Raw genomic sequence first — 15,934 nt, 5'->3', positions numbered from 1 at the left:
TATCATCTTCCGGACGAATATCAAAGGTGATAAGCATATCAGGCTCAAATGCATAAGCCTTCCATAGTGCTCTCCAATTTTTGCATTCAAAATAGGTGTAGGTGTCTGCATTGTATAATTTTACGTCGAAAGTATAACCATGCTCGGTCTTCAAGTTAACTCTCTTTACCACCATAGTTTTCATAGGACTGAAACCAATCTTATCGAAGACAAAAATTCTTGCATGGCAGGGGATACACTAGTAGAATTGTAAAAAATTAAAATTATAAGTTGAAGCAAAAGAAGCAGAAATCATGCTTAATTACGAAAAAAGACTTGTCGTTGTGACTTACTGTATCCACTTCGAAGTTCTCATCTAGCTTGATGCTGAAGCGCCTATCATCAACTAGGAAATGTCTGTCGCATAGGCCGCGCTCGTCTTTGCAGTATTCACACATACCGAAATCCTTTTCGTCGTCAGACATTTCCTATGTTCATAGTCGAAACATTAATTGAAAATCGATCGAAGGCAACTACCAGGAAACTCAACACATAAATCCGTGGCACTCGATATTTCCTACATATTCGAGCACAAGTCATGCTTAAATTCACGGAAAAATCCGACATGACCTTTGCTAAAATAGGACATATCGAGCGCCTGAAATTTGCCGGAACGGAAATGAATCAACACTCCGGCAAAACATAGGCCACTTGGATTTTCCCTGCGATACAAAGATGTTCATACACATACAATGATGCTTAAACTTGGAATTCCATCCGGATCAATTATCATAAGCATTCACACATGAGCTCACCGACTAAATACCCTAGTTCTACTCTATTCAACACACCAAGGAGTGGAGAAGGAGGAGGTGGACTTTTAGCTCACCAACTCAGGTATAGAGGAATTAGAGGTAGCTCAGATGACGATCACTCCAAAGAGACACGACTCTACAAAGCCTGCATATTCCACCGAGTAAAATTTTAGATCATCAAATCTCATATAGCATTCTTTGATCACAAAGTGATAATGACATAAAAATAATTAAATTTTCCATACCTAAATTTTCTTACTAAAAATAAACTAGTTCTATTAATTCAACTAGTTCAACTAAGCACTTACTATAAATAAAAATAATTAATTTTCTTACTAATTCAACTAGTTCAACTAAGCACTTACTATAAATAAAAATAATTAATTTTCTTACTAATTCAACTAATTCTATTAAGCACTTACTATAAATAAACTAGTTCTATTAACCACTTAAAGTCTATGTACATTCTACAAAATTCTACCTATCTATACTATTGAAAAAACCTACATTCTACCTGTCTATACTATCAACTAAAGCTATGGAGGGAGGAGGGGTTGTGGATGGAGGAGGGGGAGGGAGTAGGGGCTGTGGAGGGATGAGGGGCTATGGAGGGAGGAGGTGATGTTGATGGAGGGGCGGCTAGAGGAGGGAGGGGCAGGGGGAGGGATGAGGGGAGGAGGAGTGGGGCCGAGGAGGGAGGAGCAGAGGGAGGGATGAGGGGAGGAGGAGTGGGTCGGAGGAGGGAGGAGTGGCAACTAGAGGAGGGAGGAGGAAGAGGAGAAGGAGGAGGCTTACCGAGGCTGGAGGATGGCGGCGACGCCGGCGGCGGCAATGCGGCGATGGGGGCGATGGCAGGAGGAGGACAACGCCCGCGACAGTGAGACAGGAGAGTGAGGAAACGAGCGGGCGCGTGGGGGGATTAGGCTGGATTAGCAGTAGCGCGGTTTTGGAGCAAACGCTACTGCTAGCTGCGTTTCATAGGAAAGCCCTACTACTAAACCTAGCATGGCGGCAACGGTGGGGTAATTTTAGTAGTAGCGCTCTTTTCCCTTGCCGCGCTACTGCTATGTTCATAGCAGTAGCGCCTTCCTTTCCCCGCGGTACTGCTAAGTAGCAGTAGCGCCCTATTTTACCCAGCGCTACTGCTAAAGTTCTGTGTATAAGGTTTTCCCTAGTAGTGAATCTTAAGCAATTTTTCTTCAATCAAAGCACTGAAATTGTTTTGCGAACTTATAAATTCTTTAAAACTATTCTCAAATTCAGAGGGCATCTTATTATAATTTCCATAAGAATTGTTTTGGGAATTGCCATAATTATTAGAGGAATTACTAGGAAACGGCCTAGGATTAAAATTACCTCTATACGCGTTATTACCAAAATTATTCCTACCAACAAAATTCACATACATAGATTCATTATTATTTTCAATCAAAGTAGACAAAGGCATATCATTAGGAGGAGCACTCTTATTAGCAAAAAATTTCATAAGCTCATCCATCTTTCCACTCAAAACATTAATCTCTTCAATTGCATGCACTTTTTTACTACTGGAAGATCTTTCGGTATGCCATTGAGAATAATTAACCATAATATTATCTAGGAGTTTAGTAGCTTCTCCTAAAGTAATTTCCATAAAAGTGCCTCTCGCGGCCGAATCTAAAAGATTTCTAGAAGCAAAATTTAATTCGGCATAAAAAATTTGTATAATCATCCACAAATTCAAACCATGAGTAGAGCAATTTCTAATCATCAATTTCATCCTCTCCCAAGATTGTGCAACATGTTCATGATCAAGTTGCTTAAAATTCATAATATCGTTCCTAAGGGAGACGATCTTAGCAAGAGGAAAATACTTGGAAATAAAAGCATCTTTACACCTGTTCCATGAATCAATACTATTTTTAGGCAAATATGAAAACCAAGTTTTAGCACGATCTCGAAGTGAGAAAGAAAATAGCTTCAATTTAACAATATCATTATCCACGTCTTTTTTCTGTTGCATATCACACAAATCAACGAAATTATTAAGATGGGATGCGACATCTTCATTGGGAAGGCCAGAAAATTGATCTTTCATAACAAGATTCAGCAAAGCGGAATTAATTTCACAAGATTCCGCATTAGCATCGGGAGCAATCGGAGTACTAATAAAATCATTATTATTGGTGTTGGAAAAGTCACACAATTTGGTATTATCCTGAGCCATCGCGACAAAGCAAGCAATCCAACACACGAGCACACAAAAAGCAAGCGAAGAAGATGAACAGGAGAGGGGCGAAGAAAAGGCGAATCTTTCCGAAAATCGCTTTAGAAGTGGGGGAGAGAAAAATGAGAGGCGAATGGCGAATAATGTAATGCGAGGAATGAGAGTTTATGATGGGTACTTGGTATGTCTCGGCTTGGCGTAGATCTCCCCGGCAACGGCGCCAGATATTCTTCCTGCTACCTCTTGAGCTTGCGTTGGTTTTTCCCTTGAAGAGGAAAGGGTGATGCAACAAAGTAGAGTAAGTATTTCCCTCGGTTTTGAGAACCAAGGTATCAATCCAGTAGGAGACAACGCGCAAGCCACCGAATACCTGCACAAACAAACACCAACTTGCACCCAACGTGATAAAGGGGTTCTCAATCCCTTCACGGTTATATGCAACGTGGGATCTGATAGAGATGGATAAACAATAAAGCAATATTTTTGGTATTTTTGGTTTATGGAACGGAAAGTAAAAGATTGCAAAAAAAATAAATAGGAAACTAGAATTGTAGATCGGAAACTTATAAGATGGAAAATAGACCCGGGGGCCATAGGTTTCACTAGAGGTTTCTCTCAAGATAGAAATTATTACGGTGGGTGAACAAATTACTGCCGAGCAATTGATAGAAAAGATCAAAGTTATGACGATATCTAAGACAATGATCATGAATATAGGCATCACGTCCGTGTCAAGTAGACCGTAACGATTCTGCATCTACTACTATTACTCCACACATCGACCGCTATCTAGAATGCATCTAGAGTATTAAGTTCATAAAGAACGGAGTAACGCCTTAAGCAAGATGACATGATGTAGAGGAATTAACTCAAGCATTATGATGAAAACCCCATCTTTTTATGCTCGATGGCAATAATACAATACGTGCCTTGCTGCCCCTACTGTCATTAGGAAAGGACACCGCAAAATTGAACCGAAAGCTAAGCACTTCTCCCATTGCAAGAAAAACTAATCTAGTTGGCCAAACCAAATCGATAGTTCGAAGAGACTTGCAAAGATATCAAATCATGCATATAAGAATTCAGAGAAGATTCAAATAATATTCATAGATAAGCTAATCATAAATCCATAATTCATCAGATCTGGGCAAACACACCGCAAAAGAGTATTACATCGAATAGATCTCCAAGAACATCGAGGAGAAATTTGTATTGAGAATCAAAGAGAGAGAAGAAGCCATCTAGCTACTAGCTATGGACCCGTAGGTCTGTGGTAAACTACTCGCGCTTCATCGGAGAGGCAATTGTGTTGATGTAGAAGCCCTCCGTGATCGAATCCCCCTCCGGCGGGATGCCGGAAAAGGCCCCAAGATGGGATCTCACGGGTACAGAAGGTTGCAGCGGTGGAAAAGTGGTTTCGTGGCTCCCGTGGAAGTTTTTGGGGTATATGAGAATATATAGGAGGAAGCTCTAGGTCAAGGGGTCACCTAGGGGCCCACAAGGTCGGGGGGCGCGCCCTCCACCCTTGTGGCCGCCTCGTGGCTCTTCTGACTTGCACTCCAAGTCTCCTGGGTGTCTTCTGGTCCAAGAAAAATCATCGCAAAAGTTTTATTCCGTTTGGACTCCGTTTGATATTCCTTTTCTGCGAAACTCTAAAACAAGGAAAAAAACAAGAACTGGCACTGGGCTCTAGATTAATGGGTTAGTCCCAAAAATCATATAAAATAGCATATTAATGCATATAAAACACCCAAAACAGATAATATAATAGCATGGAACAATAAAAAATTATAGATACGTTGGAGACGTTTCAGCGGGTACCATGGAGGGTTCTCCTAACAACAAGAAATTACCTTAGCAGGGCATGATAACTTCGAGAATCTTTAGCACCCACACCATTAACATAATTTAGTTTAGCACCAAATTGTTTTTTCTCTCTCCCTTGCATTCCCCCCTTTTGAGTTCCTTTTTTATGTTTTTTTTTTTGCCTTATGCTCCTTTTTCCCATTTGTTTATATTATTCTTTCCTAACTTTGTTTGTCCATTTTTTGTCATTAGTTACTCAATTTTTTAGCATAAATTAAATAATTGCAACTTACTTGCGTTTTTTGAAATCAATGAATCTAACATTTTTAGAGGCAAAATCTAACATTAATACATATGAATAGTATCGTATATTGCTCGGCATGCTTAAATTTAAGATTTAGCATCAAATCTAACGTCAGATTTTTTTAAGCATGGCAATTTGACATCCGGGGTGGCAAATTATATCGTCACGAGCATGACAATTTCTTTCAACACACATTGCTAGTCGTCTTTGAGCAAGCATGACAAATCCTTGTCATGCAGAGTTTTTTTGCTAGGATTTACCATGTTTGCTGAAGAAAATTGTCTCCATAACTTTATAAAATGTCTACATACATTCGATTCAGGAAAAAATGTTAAAAAATCTTATAATAGTGAATGGAGGGAGTATATGTGAATAATTAGCTCCATGTTGACATAGCAATATGAGTAAACACTTAACAACCCTTTTTTCGACAAAGGGTGATTTTTTATTGACTCATAGTGTAGCATCGAGGGATACAATCATAATGAGTACACACCCGGCCTCTGCACAAATAGGATGCACACAGCCAACACAACACACGCACACACACGATCACTTCGGCAAAGAGCAAAGTCATAAAAGACCAAAGCTATGCCTAGGTGGAGAAAAGAAAACCCGAAGAATTGAAAGCAACGATAAACGGTATACAGCAGTGACCATCGGCGTCAACCATCTCTTCACAACACAAGGACTATGAGAAAGGCTCTTCAGAAGCGACGCCTCCAGGAAGGGAACGACGTTCAAGCGCCGCCGTCGCCGAATCCAACCACACCAAGGTTAGATCATGGGTTTTCACCCTGAAGATGTTGTTCGAGCCAATTCCGAGCAATGCCCTCATTAGGGTAACGACGAAAAAGAACGCCGCCATTGCCAGATATGACCAACTAGGGTCAAACCTATGGTTTTCACCACGGAGCTCGAGACTAGGTACTAAAGAAGTACCACCCAATCGAAGTAGTCTTGTGTCGTCTCCTCCACTTTCCTCGATCCTAGTAGTTGCATATGCGCACGGTCCTTGTGACGGGGGATGTCCACACCCGTACGAGCAAGCTGACAAGACGAGACAAGATCTTCTCTCGCCACCATCTAACAAAGACTTTGACGGGGAAGAAGGACTGTCGGCACCACCAAAATCCCGGGATGGGGACACTCTGAAGGCCTACACCATCCTCACAAGTAGCAGCTGTTGACTGATCTGTATCAGACGGCAGCTCCACGAGCTGCCACTACCTCCACCGTCCTCGCCAGTGGACGCAGATCATCCAGGTTGAAGATCTTCAGGTAACCAGTCTAGCCCACAACCACACAGCAGCCTGTGGACCAGATTCACGGCCGAACCTGAGGGAACAACCACCATGAGCACTACGCACCAACGCCAAAAATGCACCCATGGAGCAGTGGCCCTAGCATGGATGTGCTCTCAGGTTGGATGCATCGGAGGAAGTCACAGCACAAGACGCAGAAGAGCAACATATGTGCATGCTCCAGTGGTCCTGTCAACGAAGATGACTGCGTCACGAGCGTCCATGATGCCGACCTAGTTATCCCAAGCCATGCTTCCGCCAGATACGTGGAGCGCCGGAGCTGCCGCTGCAGCATCAACCTTCACAGCCGCCAGCCGCCATCTGCATCTCGTCAAACACGTTGCCCAAAGATCCACGGGAACGGAACCCCGCCGCCGCCGTCAGCCGCCCGGGCAAGGCCCGATGACGCCGACCGGCGGCGGCGAGGGGAAGGCGCACAGGGACGACGCCGGAAAAAGCGGATCGAGCGCCGCCCGAGTCGCCCAGGCGGACAACGCGGGGGCCACTTAACAACCCTTTTACACCGTTTAATAATCTTCAGCAAAGATTCGTCGTCCAGTTGACCTTCTTGCAGTCCAACCTGACCTCCCTGGGCGTGTCTGCAGACGGCATGAGGCTGCCCATCCTCCCCATCGCCTTGGCGAAGTCGGCGGCGAACATGCCAGCATTACCTCTGTACTTCTTCACCAGCGCATCCTGCGACCCGCCGTTGAACAGCTCTTGGTCGGAGTGGAAAAGGCCCTGCCTGCTCATGAGGTTTTGGTAGTAGTAGTTGTCGAACTTGTCCGGCGTCGCCGCGTCGACGGGCGCGAGCGTGCCGTCGCCGCCGCCGGATGACTGCGGGCACGTCTGCTGCCGGAGCGCCGCGAACGAGGCGTTGATGTTGGCGTCGTTGTAGATGCGGTCGCGGAAGGTGGTGCACCGGACCTGCCCGACGGTGTGCGCGCCGGACAGCGCCGTCATGTCCCGCGGCGACAGCCCCTTGTTGCCGAACATGGTTATGAGGGTGGCGAGGCTGGACCCCGGCCCCGGCAGGTTGGTGGTTGATGAGAAGGGAAGCACGTAGGAGGATATGTATAGCGGTCCGCGTTTCTCCGGCTAGCTTGCCCGTGCTTGCATAGTGGCAATGCAGGATCCAGCATGGCGCCATGGCCGACGCTGAACTCGCGCTGGATTAGTTGACTAATCTGCACCCCGGAAGCTGACTGGTGGGCGGATTAAGGTTGGACTGTAGTGGCGTTAGCGCTAGACCAGATCGATGTAGAGCGCTGTGGTTTGGTTCGGTTCGCGCGTGTTGGTGAAATCATGTTTGTAAATTGCAACTTGGGCGCTCTGCTCATCTTCCGAGACAAAACAGATCATGTTTGCCCACTCAAGCCAACCAACGTTCGTATATCTTGTAATCCTGACAAGCAAGCTATTGTGGACAAGTAATCACACTTTATGCTTCGTTACCTACTCGCAGTATAGTAGTACTCCTGCCGCTGATGCCTGCCGGTGCCTAACGACCGATGTTCGGTCGGTATGCATGTCAGTAGTAAATACGCAGATCTGTGCCAGTGAAACTTCTGCACTGGCAGTGTGCTTCACTCATTTGCAGTTTTTCTTTTCTTTTGCGGGGGTAACTCATTTGCAGCTTCACATGGACATTTTGGGATGAGAACAAATCATCCGCTCATTCGGGATCGAGATAGAAACTGCGGGCGTCAAAACCTTTCTACAGTACTTTCTGTTTTACGGGGAAAACAGTTTTACAGTACTCCTACTAATTTACCTGAAGAAAGCTACGTGCCCCTCGGAAATGTGCAAAGCTAGCTCAAGAAATGTAGTGCTGTTGCAGGTGCTGCTCATCAGCAAAGGTTGACGACAGAAAGGGCACCGATGAAAGCACCAGGCAATGCAGTGCACTACAGCACTAGTGCGAGCTCACCGACAAAGCGATAACCAGGGCAGCTACGCACGCAAATTGTTCGACCACCCAGGAGATGTACTCGTGTGATGTAGGAGTAAGTTATTTTGTCTTCCAGGTACGCGGTTTCACTTTTGACAAGTGTATCCCTCTACATGCTTTTGTACAGCAGTGTCATCTTCTCCAATCTTAATCTCTTACTACCCATGTTTCAGTCAGAAAAGTGAAGTGCGCTGAGCAATTCATTTTGCCGAAGAAGCACATAACTAACTACATTACCCGATTAAGATATAATACTCCTGCTCGCGTCAGTCGGTCACAATCTCATACTAGATTGTGTGTGATGTTAACCAAGTTTGTGATCTTAAGTCACAAACATGCAATTTGTAACCATCCTTAGTTAACCTTCCTGCAGTTCAACCTGACCTCCGTCGGCGTCCCGGCGGCCGGCATGAGGCCCCCCATCTTGACCATGGCCTTGGCGAAGTCGCCGGCGAATATCTTGCCATTGCCGCTGTACTTCCTCACCAGGGCGTCCTGCGGCCCGCCGTTGAACAGCTCCTGGTCCGAGTGCAGCAGCCCGCGCCGCGCCACCAGGTTGGTGTAGTAGGCGTTGTCGAACGCGTCCGGCGTCCGGTCGTCGAACGGCGCGAGGTTGCCGTCCCCGCCGGCCTGCGGGCACGTCCGTCGCCGCGCCGCCGCGAAGGTGGCGTTGATGTTGGTCTCCCCGTAGATGCGGCCGCGGAAGAAGAGGCAGCGCGCCCGCCCCACGGTGTGCGCGCCGGACAGCGCCGTCATCTCGCGCGCCGACAGCCCCTTGGCCGCGAACGCCGAGACGAGCGACGCGGCGCTGGAGCCGGGCCCCGGGAGGTTCGCGTTGGCGGCGCTCTGCGTCGCCGTGCGCGAGTCCTTCCGGCCCAGCGGCACGTTCCACGTCGGGCCCCTGAGCTGCCGCGCAGATTACTTCGCGTTAGCGACACATTGCGAGCTGTATATAAGGTGTTACCACCGACGGACCGGGACGTGCACTCACCAGGTTGACGGCGTCGCGGGCTGCCAATGCGACGATGTCGGCGCAGGACACGGTGGCCTTGCAGGACGCCTCGACGCGCGCCTTGATGGCGTCGATCACCTCGTAGCCGCGCACGGAGTTGACGTTCGCGCCGGCGTTCTTCTCGCCGGTGAAGGTCGGCGTGTCGTCCAGGAGGATCGACGCGTCACATCCCTGTGCAAGCAAGCATACGCACGCGTGTTAATTTAATTAATCTCAGGGAAGGAGCTAGCCACAGCCAGGCAGAGCCGAGGAGAATGGAGAAATGCGACGGGCTCACGTTGACGAAGCAGTCGTGGAAGAAGAGCCGAATGATGGAGGCGCCCATCCGCGGCTCCGCGGCGACGGCCGGCGCCATCACCGACCGCACGATGGCCTCCACGTTCGGGCACGTCCTGGCGTAGAACCTGGTGGAGAGCTTCGCGTGGCAAGGAAGGATCACGCAGAGGAGAGCGGCAGCAGCAACGCAGCCCCTGGCGGCGAACAAGAAACCCATCCCGGCCCTCTCAGCTCAGTCTGCTACTGCGACAGAACAGAGCACACACAGTCATAGAGCGGCTTCAGCAATGGATGTGGTCGGGCTGCTAGAGAACAGTGTACTTATAGCGCTCGGCTGCTGCCTGCCGGTCGTCGTGATCGTCAGAGTTCTGTAGTGTACCAATCTGAACGCACGTAACGTAATCTGAGGCGCACTGGGTGATTGGCTGGTTGACGAGAGTGCATGGTGGCCTTGAGAGCAAGCAGGTTGCGTCTGTGCGCGGCGCACCACGGTGCGCGTGGCGTCCAACACCGGCGATCGGGCGGCTATGGGGGGTAGGGTAGGGTCGGTCCTCTCCTTTGGGGAACAAAGCCGGAGCGCGACCGGGGGCATCATCGCTTTATCTCCGTCTTTGCGTGGTGTGCGAACGTTCGGAGCATGGCAAAAAGCAGCGTCTTGGCTCTGGGTTTCAGCGGCTTTTGCTCTGAGTAGTACGTGAGTCGGTGGGTGGGTGCCTTCGATTGATAGCTGGTCTTTGCTTCGACACTGAAATTTATGTAAGCCTAATTAGAGCCAGACCTAAGCTAATCGTACCTCTATACGTCTGCGGACGAGTCCGGGATGCAATCATGTACCTTAAATTTTTTATTTTTTTTAAAACGAGGCAAAAGATTTGCCATTTTCATTGATTAAGAAGAAGAGAGTTGCCCGGTTAATTAGAGGAAAACCGGGCGAAAACCAAGATTACAAACCCCACATGGGGCACTCGTGGACGACTTGGCCACAAACGCCAAACAGTCGACCAAAGCGTCGATGACAGGACAGCTCCGATTTTGCTGACGAGTTTCACAGGAGAAAGTTGCAAGCCTCGCATCGACCTAGTCCAACGCAATATCCGGAGAGCACCGTCCACTGAAAACCGCCCTCATGAAGTCATCGTTGCCGCAGTGGCCCTGCCGCCCGCAGCTCCGACTTCTCTGTCACCGCCAGAAATCAGCATAGGCACACCCATTGGCGCACCGGACCTTCGACATCAGAAGGACAAGCCGCGACCCAGCTCTGCTCGCCACCATCGTCGTCGCCACACCCACCTCGCATCACCGGTTGGCCACCTGCCAACGTGATGCCGTGTATGTCCAGCCCAAGGGAAGCGCGGAGAAGGATCATCGGTCTTCAAAGCAACGCCCCAAAGGGGGAAACGCCGCGGGGGCGACGTCGTTGCCCAACCCAGATGGGTCTAGGCTTTCGCCCGAAGAACCAGATCTGAGAATGAAGCGTGTCGAAGAAACTCCACGGCGGCGCCTTCAAGAAGGGAAACGACGCCCGTAGGTGCCGCCACCGCCGGCCGGCAAGAGCCGGGCAAACTTTCGCTCGGAGTAGACTTGACAGCACATCCCCACGTCGGGCCACCGACGACAAAGCGCCGCCGGCCCGCACCGCCACTGGCCCACACACCTCCTGTGGGATGACGGCGTCACCACCACACAGGAGCCACCAAGCTCGCCGCCAACAAGCGCTAGCGAGCCAGACCCAGCCGCAGGCCAGATTAGGCAACCCGCCACAGCCACACTGTCGCAGAACAGACCAAAGACCAGAACGCCGAGCACCAGGACCAAGAAGGGGGGCTGCCACCCCGCCCAAACACGTCGGAGAGGACAAGCTGAGAGGGAGGGCTGCCACCCCATCCCGAACTCGCCGGAAAGAGCTGCCGGGCCAACCCGCGCAACCCGTCGATCCGGCCACAGCCGTCCAGATCGGCGAGCCACCGCCACAGGACTGCCGAGGAAGCCTCTAGAAGCCGGCCTGGTGCAGATCCACGCGGAGTAGAGCGAGTAGAGCACCTACATGGAGGGGAGCTGCCACCCCACCCTGGCCGCCGAAGAGGAGCCGCCGGTCGAAGGTACTCAAACATGCAACCCAATAGATAAAACTAGTCTACTACTTGTCATCGGAGACGTAGACGACCTTCATGCCGCCAGTGCCCGATGGACATGCCTCATGATCGTGGCCACCTCCTGCAGCTCCGGCTCCTCGTCGGACTTCATGTCCATGAAGAATTCATCGACCTCCATCCCCCATTGAAAACCAAATAGGCCTGCAGAGCGGGGGCGGCACCCCTGATCAGAATACTGGCGCATATGGATAGAAACGCACCTTGGATGGGCTGGGCACGCGTCTCCGCGAGCGGCGCGCTGGCCACCACCCACGAGAGACCGTTTCCGCAGGTACGCGCATCCATGTGCCGCCCACCCTGTCTGTTGCGAGTGCTTTCCTGCTCCACAACTCGATATCGCACCAAACCTGCTGCTGCCGCCGCACCGCGCACCGGGGCAAACCGGTCGGCCCTCATCGTCACTGTACGGCCTCGGTGCCCTACTATTGTGATTGCCTGATGGGGATGACCAGTTCTGGTATGCCGCAACTCGGTCGGAAACAGCACTGCACGACCACATATCTGAAGCCATTTGCATGCAGGAACGTGGACACTGGGTAGCAACGATTACAATAATGAGTATGCTTTCTCAACAAGTTGGCTGACTTGGCTTCACCCTAAATTACTTGTCACCGAAATGGATATATCTAGACGTGAGTAATTCAAGAGGAAGAGAGTAACGTATCTGGCTGGTGCTCTGCGCTGGTTGAACGGCTAGGGTCTCACGCCGGTCGCCCCCCATTGTCAGATCGGCCCGCGTGTAGCCGTCCGATCAAGTAAACACATCTCCTTTCTACGCACCCTTCTCCCTTCCGATAAGTGTGGAACCCCGGACCTCACGGCACACTAGCATCAACATCTTTTTTAGCCAAAAAAGGGGTAAACTTTAAGGTTAGGGCATCGAACCCCTAACCTCACGGCACACATCGAGGTACAAAATGTTCATGCGTCAATAGATATTTATTGATGTTTTATCATGAAATAAATTCGAATTAAATCTTTATTTAAAAATTCATCTAATAAATGAAACTGTATTTTCAAGTAATAGCGGTAATGTAAAAATCCAGACCCACCCCTCTTAAAAAAAATCTATTTAAGAGCCAAATCCTTGCCACTCACTCCTAATTTCTACTCAACAAAAATGTTGAAGTGTATGACTTTGCCACTGAAATATATGGTAACCAGCCAAGGTGTAGGGTGACGCCACATGCAACCAGGGTTCACCGGGGGAGAACATCTGGTGCACCCACCCCTGTGGTGTTATACGCTTTATAAATGTTTCAAAAACATGAAAATAATTTAGTACGCACACAAAACATACATGTATTATGTCTCAAAATTTTAGATTTGAAATTAGACTTACAACTACTGAAATCTCTACTACCTAAAAAGAACGTAAGGTTCCCGCTTCATCTTTCTTCCCATCACCCTTCGTCCAACCTTTTATGTATGATAATTAATAAATTTAATTTACTTACTTTCTGAACCAATTTCATTTTAATTCACTTACCAAACTTCTGATCAAAATATAAGGTAATTTATGGGAAGAATTTTACGAACATTTATTTACACAATCACATTATTATGGACAGGTAAATCACAAGCTAACGTACTAGAACATTTATATCCTTGCAACGCACGGACATTGTTCTACTAAAAACTAAAATATGATGAATAGTTCTCATTTTAGATTGGGCCATACATTTGGCCCATTAACACAATAAATGTTCATTTTTTGTATTTTTGTTTCTTAAAATGTTATTGAAATTTACTTTTGATTATTTGTCACATGGTAGTTATATGTTATGCATACATGCTAAACTACTTTTAGATTTTTTTACACACTTGTATGGTGACTTGTGGGCGGCTAGTGCACCAGGTACGAGGTTCACCGCGTTGACATGCTCCAACGAGCCTCCTCCACTCAGAGAGCTTATCGGGAGCCCCTCTTCCCCTCCGCCCCCTTCGGCCTTCCTCACCTGCCAGTCTGTCGTTGGTCATAGACATTTATGCTATCAAAGGACAAATAGACCCTATCCTCAGTAGTGTAGAGAGGTGGGCGAGTAGTGAGGAGTAGAATGTGGTTTTAGGTGGAGGGTGGTCAATGTGGAGTGCTTGTAAACTTTTGTAGGGGCTTTCTTTGTCTTTCTCCTTTAATATATGGTATGCACACTCATGCATATTTAAGAAAAAAAAATGTCAACTATAGGCGGGTCGGTCGTGCTACAAGCAAGAAGTATGGTATACATCACATCCATGTACCCATAATGTGAGCTGTGCTTACAAAGAAGCCAATCAGTCAGCCACCATAATAGTGAACACCACCGTACATTAGGCATTAGATTGGAGATTATTTTCTTTAATTATGATGATTGCACCATCCCATTGTTCTGTATTGATGATGATGATCATGATACACTTTTACGACCAACATACATTTTGATACTTTGTAGTTTGCACGTTCGCCCCGGATTGAGCAAACGAGCGTTTGTACATTTGGTGTTCTTCATCATACATACACATACATACGTGAACCTGACCAATGCCTGGTTTTCCAAGGCATCAATCATTATTTAGCACACTTGTTATGTGTGTACTTTTTAGTTGGGTCTCCTGCAGTTCAACCTGACCTCCGTCTGCGTCCCGGACGACGGCAGCAGGCCGCCCATCTTCAGCATGGCCGTGACGAAGTCGGCGGAGAACTGGCTGGGGCTGCTGCTGTACTGCCGCACCAGCGCGTCCTGCGACCCGCCGTTGAAGAGCTCCTGGTCCGAGTGCAGGAGGCCGCGCTGCCCGACCAGGTTCTGGTAGTAGGCGTTGTCGAACCCGTCGGCGGTCTGCACGTCGAAGGGCGCGAGGTTGCCGTCGCCGCCCGACCGCGGGCACGTCCGCTGCCGCAGCGCCGCGAAGCTGGCGTTGATGTTGCGCTCGTTGTAGATGCGGTTGCGGAAGAACTGGCACTGCGAGCGCCCGATGGTGTGCGCGCCGGAGAGCGCCGTCATGTCCCGCGGCGACAGGTTCTTGTTGCCGAACATGGCGATGAGCGTGGCGAGGCTGGAGCCGGGCCCCGGGAGGTTCGCGTTGGCCGCGCTCTGGCTCGCCGTGCGCGAGTCCTTGCGCCCCAGCGGCACGCTCCACGTGGGACCTCCGAGCTGCACGCACGCAACGGCTCGGCCGAGTCAGCCATGGCTACTCCAGTGAAATAAGTGCAGAACGTGTAGTTTTGTACTACGGGTCAGCGACCGTTGAAGCTGGTCGATCGCGCGCGAGGACTAACCAGGTTGACACCGTCACGGGCGGCGAGCGCGAGGATGTCGGCGCAGGAGACGGTGGCCCTGCACGCGGCTTCGACCCGGGTCTTGATGGCGTCGATCACCTCGAACCCACGCGCCGAGTTGGCGTTCGGCCCGGCGTTCTTCTCGCCGGTGAACGTCGAGGTGTCGTCAAGCAGAATCGAGCCGTCACACCCCTGCCGATACATAGCAGAACAAACACAGTTAAACCTCAGCACATTTGATACACATAGCAGAACAAACACAATCAACAGTAGAGAGGAACGGTGTTGCTCACATTGACGAAGCAGTCGTGGAAGAAGAGGCGGAGGATGGACGCGCCCATCCGCCTCTCCGTCTGCAATGCGGCGGTCATCCCCGACCGCACGATGGACGCCAGGTTGGGGCAAGACCTCGAGTAGAAGTTGGGAGAGAGCTGCTGCGCGCTCGCCGCGCCGGCGAGGAAACAGAGCACGACGGCGAGGCCAAGGAAGGCCGCGGACCTGGTGGCGAAGGCGGCCATTGCTTCTTCGGCTTTGATGCGACGTGACTAGCCAGAGATAACTCCTGTGATGCGAGCTCGATGAGCCGAGATGCATAGGGTGGCGTCCTATTTATAGTGCTCGAGCTCGATCGTGGACGCTGACCGCCTAGCTAGCCGGCTAGCCCGCGCCCGCATGGGCTGGCGGGCGCGCGGTTCCGATCACGCACGTACTACGAAATGCTAGTACACAGTTCATGGCCGGACTCTGCAGTCGGAGCAGCTGGATTTGGTTGACCAATGATCGCTCCGGCATGGGCACAGGCTTGGCACGACGCTAACTGCTAGTAATCCGCATGCGCACTCGGCACTGCCCTATCCCCTGCCTTGCACTGA

General features: G+C 49.6%; 3 protein-coding genes across 3 annotated transcripts; all 3 read right to left on the bottom strand.

Annotated features, from left to right (window-relative positions):
* Positions 1-6,754: 6,754 nt before the first annotated feature.
* On the bottom strand, positions 6,755-7,776 carry LOC109732175 (peroxidase-like). The gene is made up of 2 exons (XM_020291372.2): positions 7,666-7,776; positions 6,755-7,512 (listed from the first exon to the last, which is right to left on the bottom strand). Exons 1-2 carry the CDS (start codon positions 7,774-7,776, stop codon positions 6,952-6,954), a joined length of 672 nt encoding a protein of 223 aa, XP_020146961.1. The 3' UTR covers positions 6,755-6,951.
* Positions 7,777-8,249: 473 nt separating this feature from the next.
* On the bottom strand, positions 8,250-10,102 carry LOC109732185 (peroxidase P7). Its single transcript, XM_020291380.4, has 3 exons — positions 9,655-10,102; positions 9,357-9,548; positions 8,250-9,271 (listed from the first exon to the last, which is right to left on the bottom strand). The coding sequence occupies exons 1-3, from the start codon at positions 9,868-9,870 to the stop codon at positions 8,720-8,722; spliced, it is 960 nt and encodes a 319-aa protein (XP_020146969.1). The 5' UTR covers positions 9,871-10,102; the 3' UTR covers positions 8,250-8,719.
* A 4,102-nt stretch (positions 10,103-14,204) lies between these two features.
* Positions 14,205-15,655, bottom strand: LOC109732184 (peroxidase P7). The gene is made up of 3 exons (XM_020291379.1): positions 15,356-15,655; positions 15,063-15,254; positions 14,205-14,937 (listed from the first exon to the last, which is right to left on the bottom strand). Exons 1-3 carry the CDS (start codon positions 15,578-15,580, stop codon positions 14,386-14,388), a joined length of 969 nt encoding a protein of 322 aa, XP_020146968.1. The 5' UTR covers positions 15,581-15,655; the 3' UTR covers positions 14,205-14,385.
* Between the last annotated feature and the right edge of the window lie 279 nt (positions 15,656-15,934).

This window comes from Aegilops tauschii, chromosome 7, assembly GCF_002575655.3.
Source record: "Aegilops tauschii subsp. strangulata cultivar AL8/78 chromosome 7, Aet v6.0, whole genome shotgun sequence".
Lineage (NCBI taxonomy): Eukaryota > Viridiplantae > Streptophyta > Magnoliopsida > Poales > Poaceae > Aegilops > Aegilops tauschii.
Note: the sequence above shows the minus strand (reverse complement) of the source record. Positions and strands in the feature narration are given on the sequence as shown.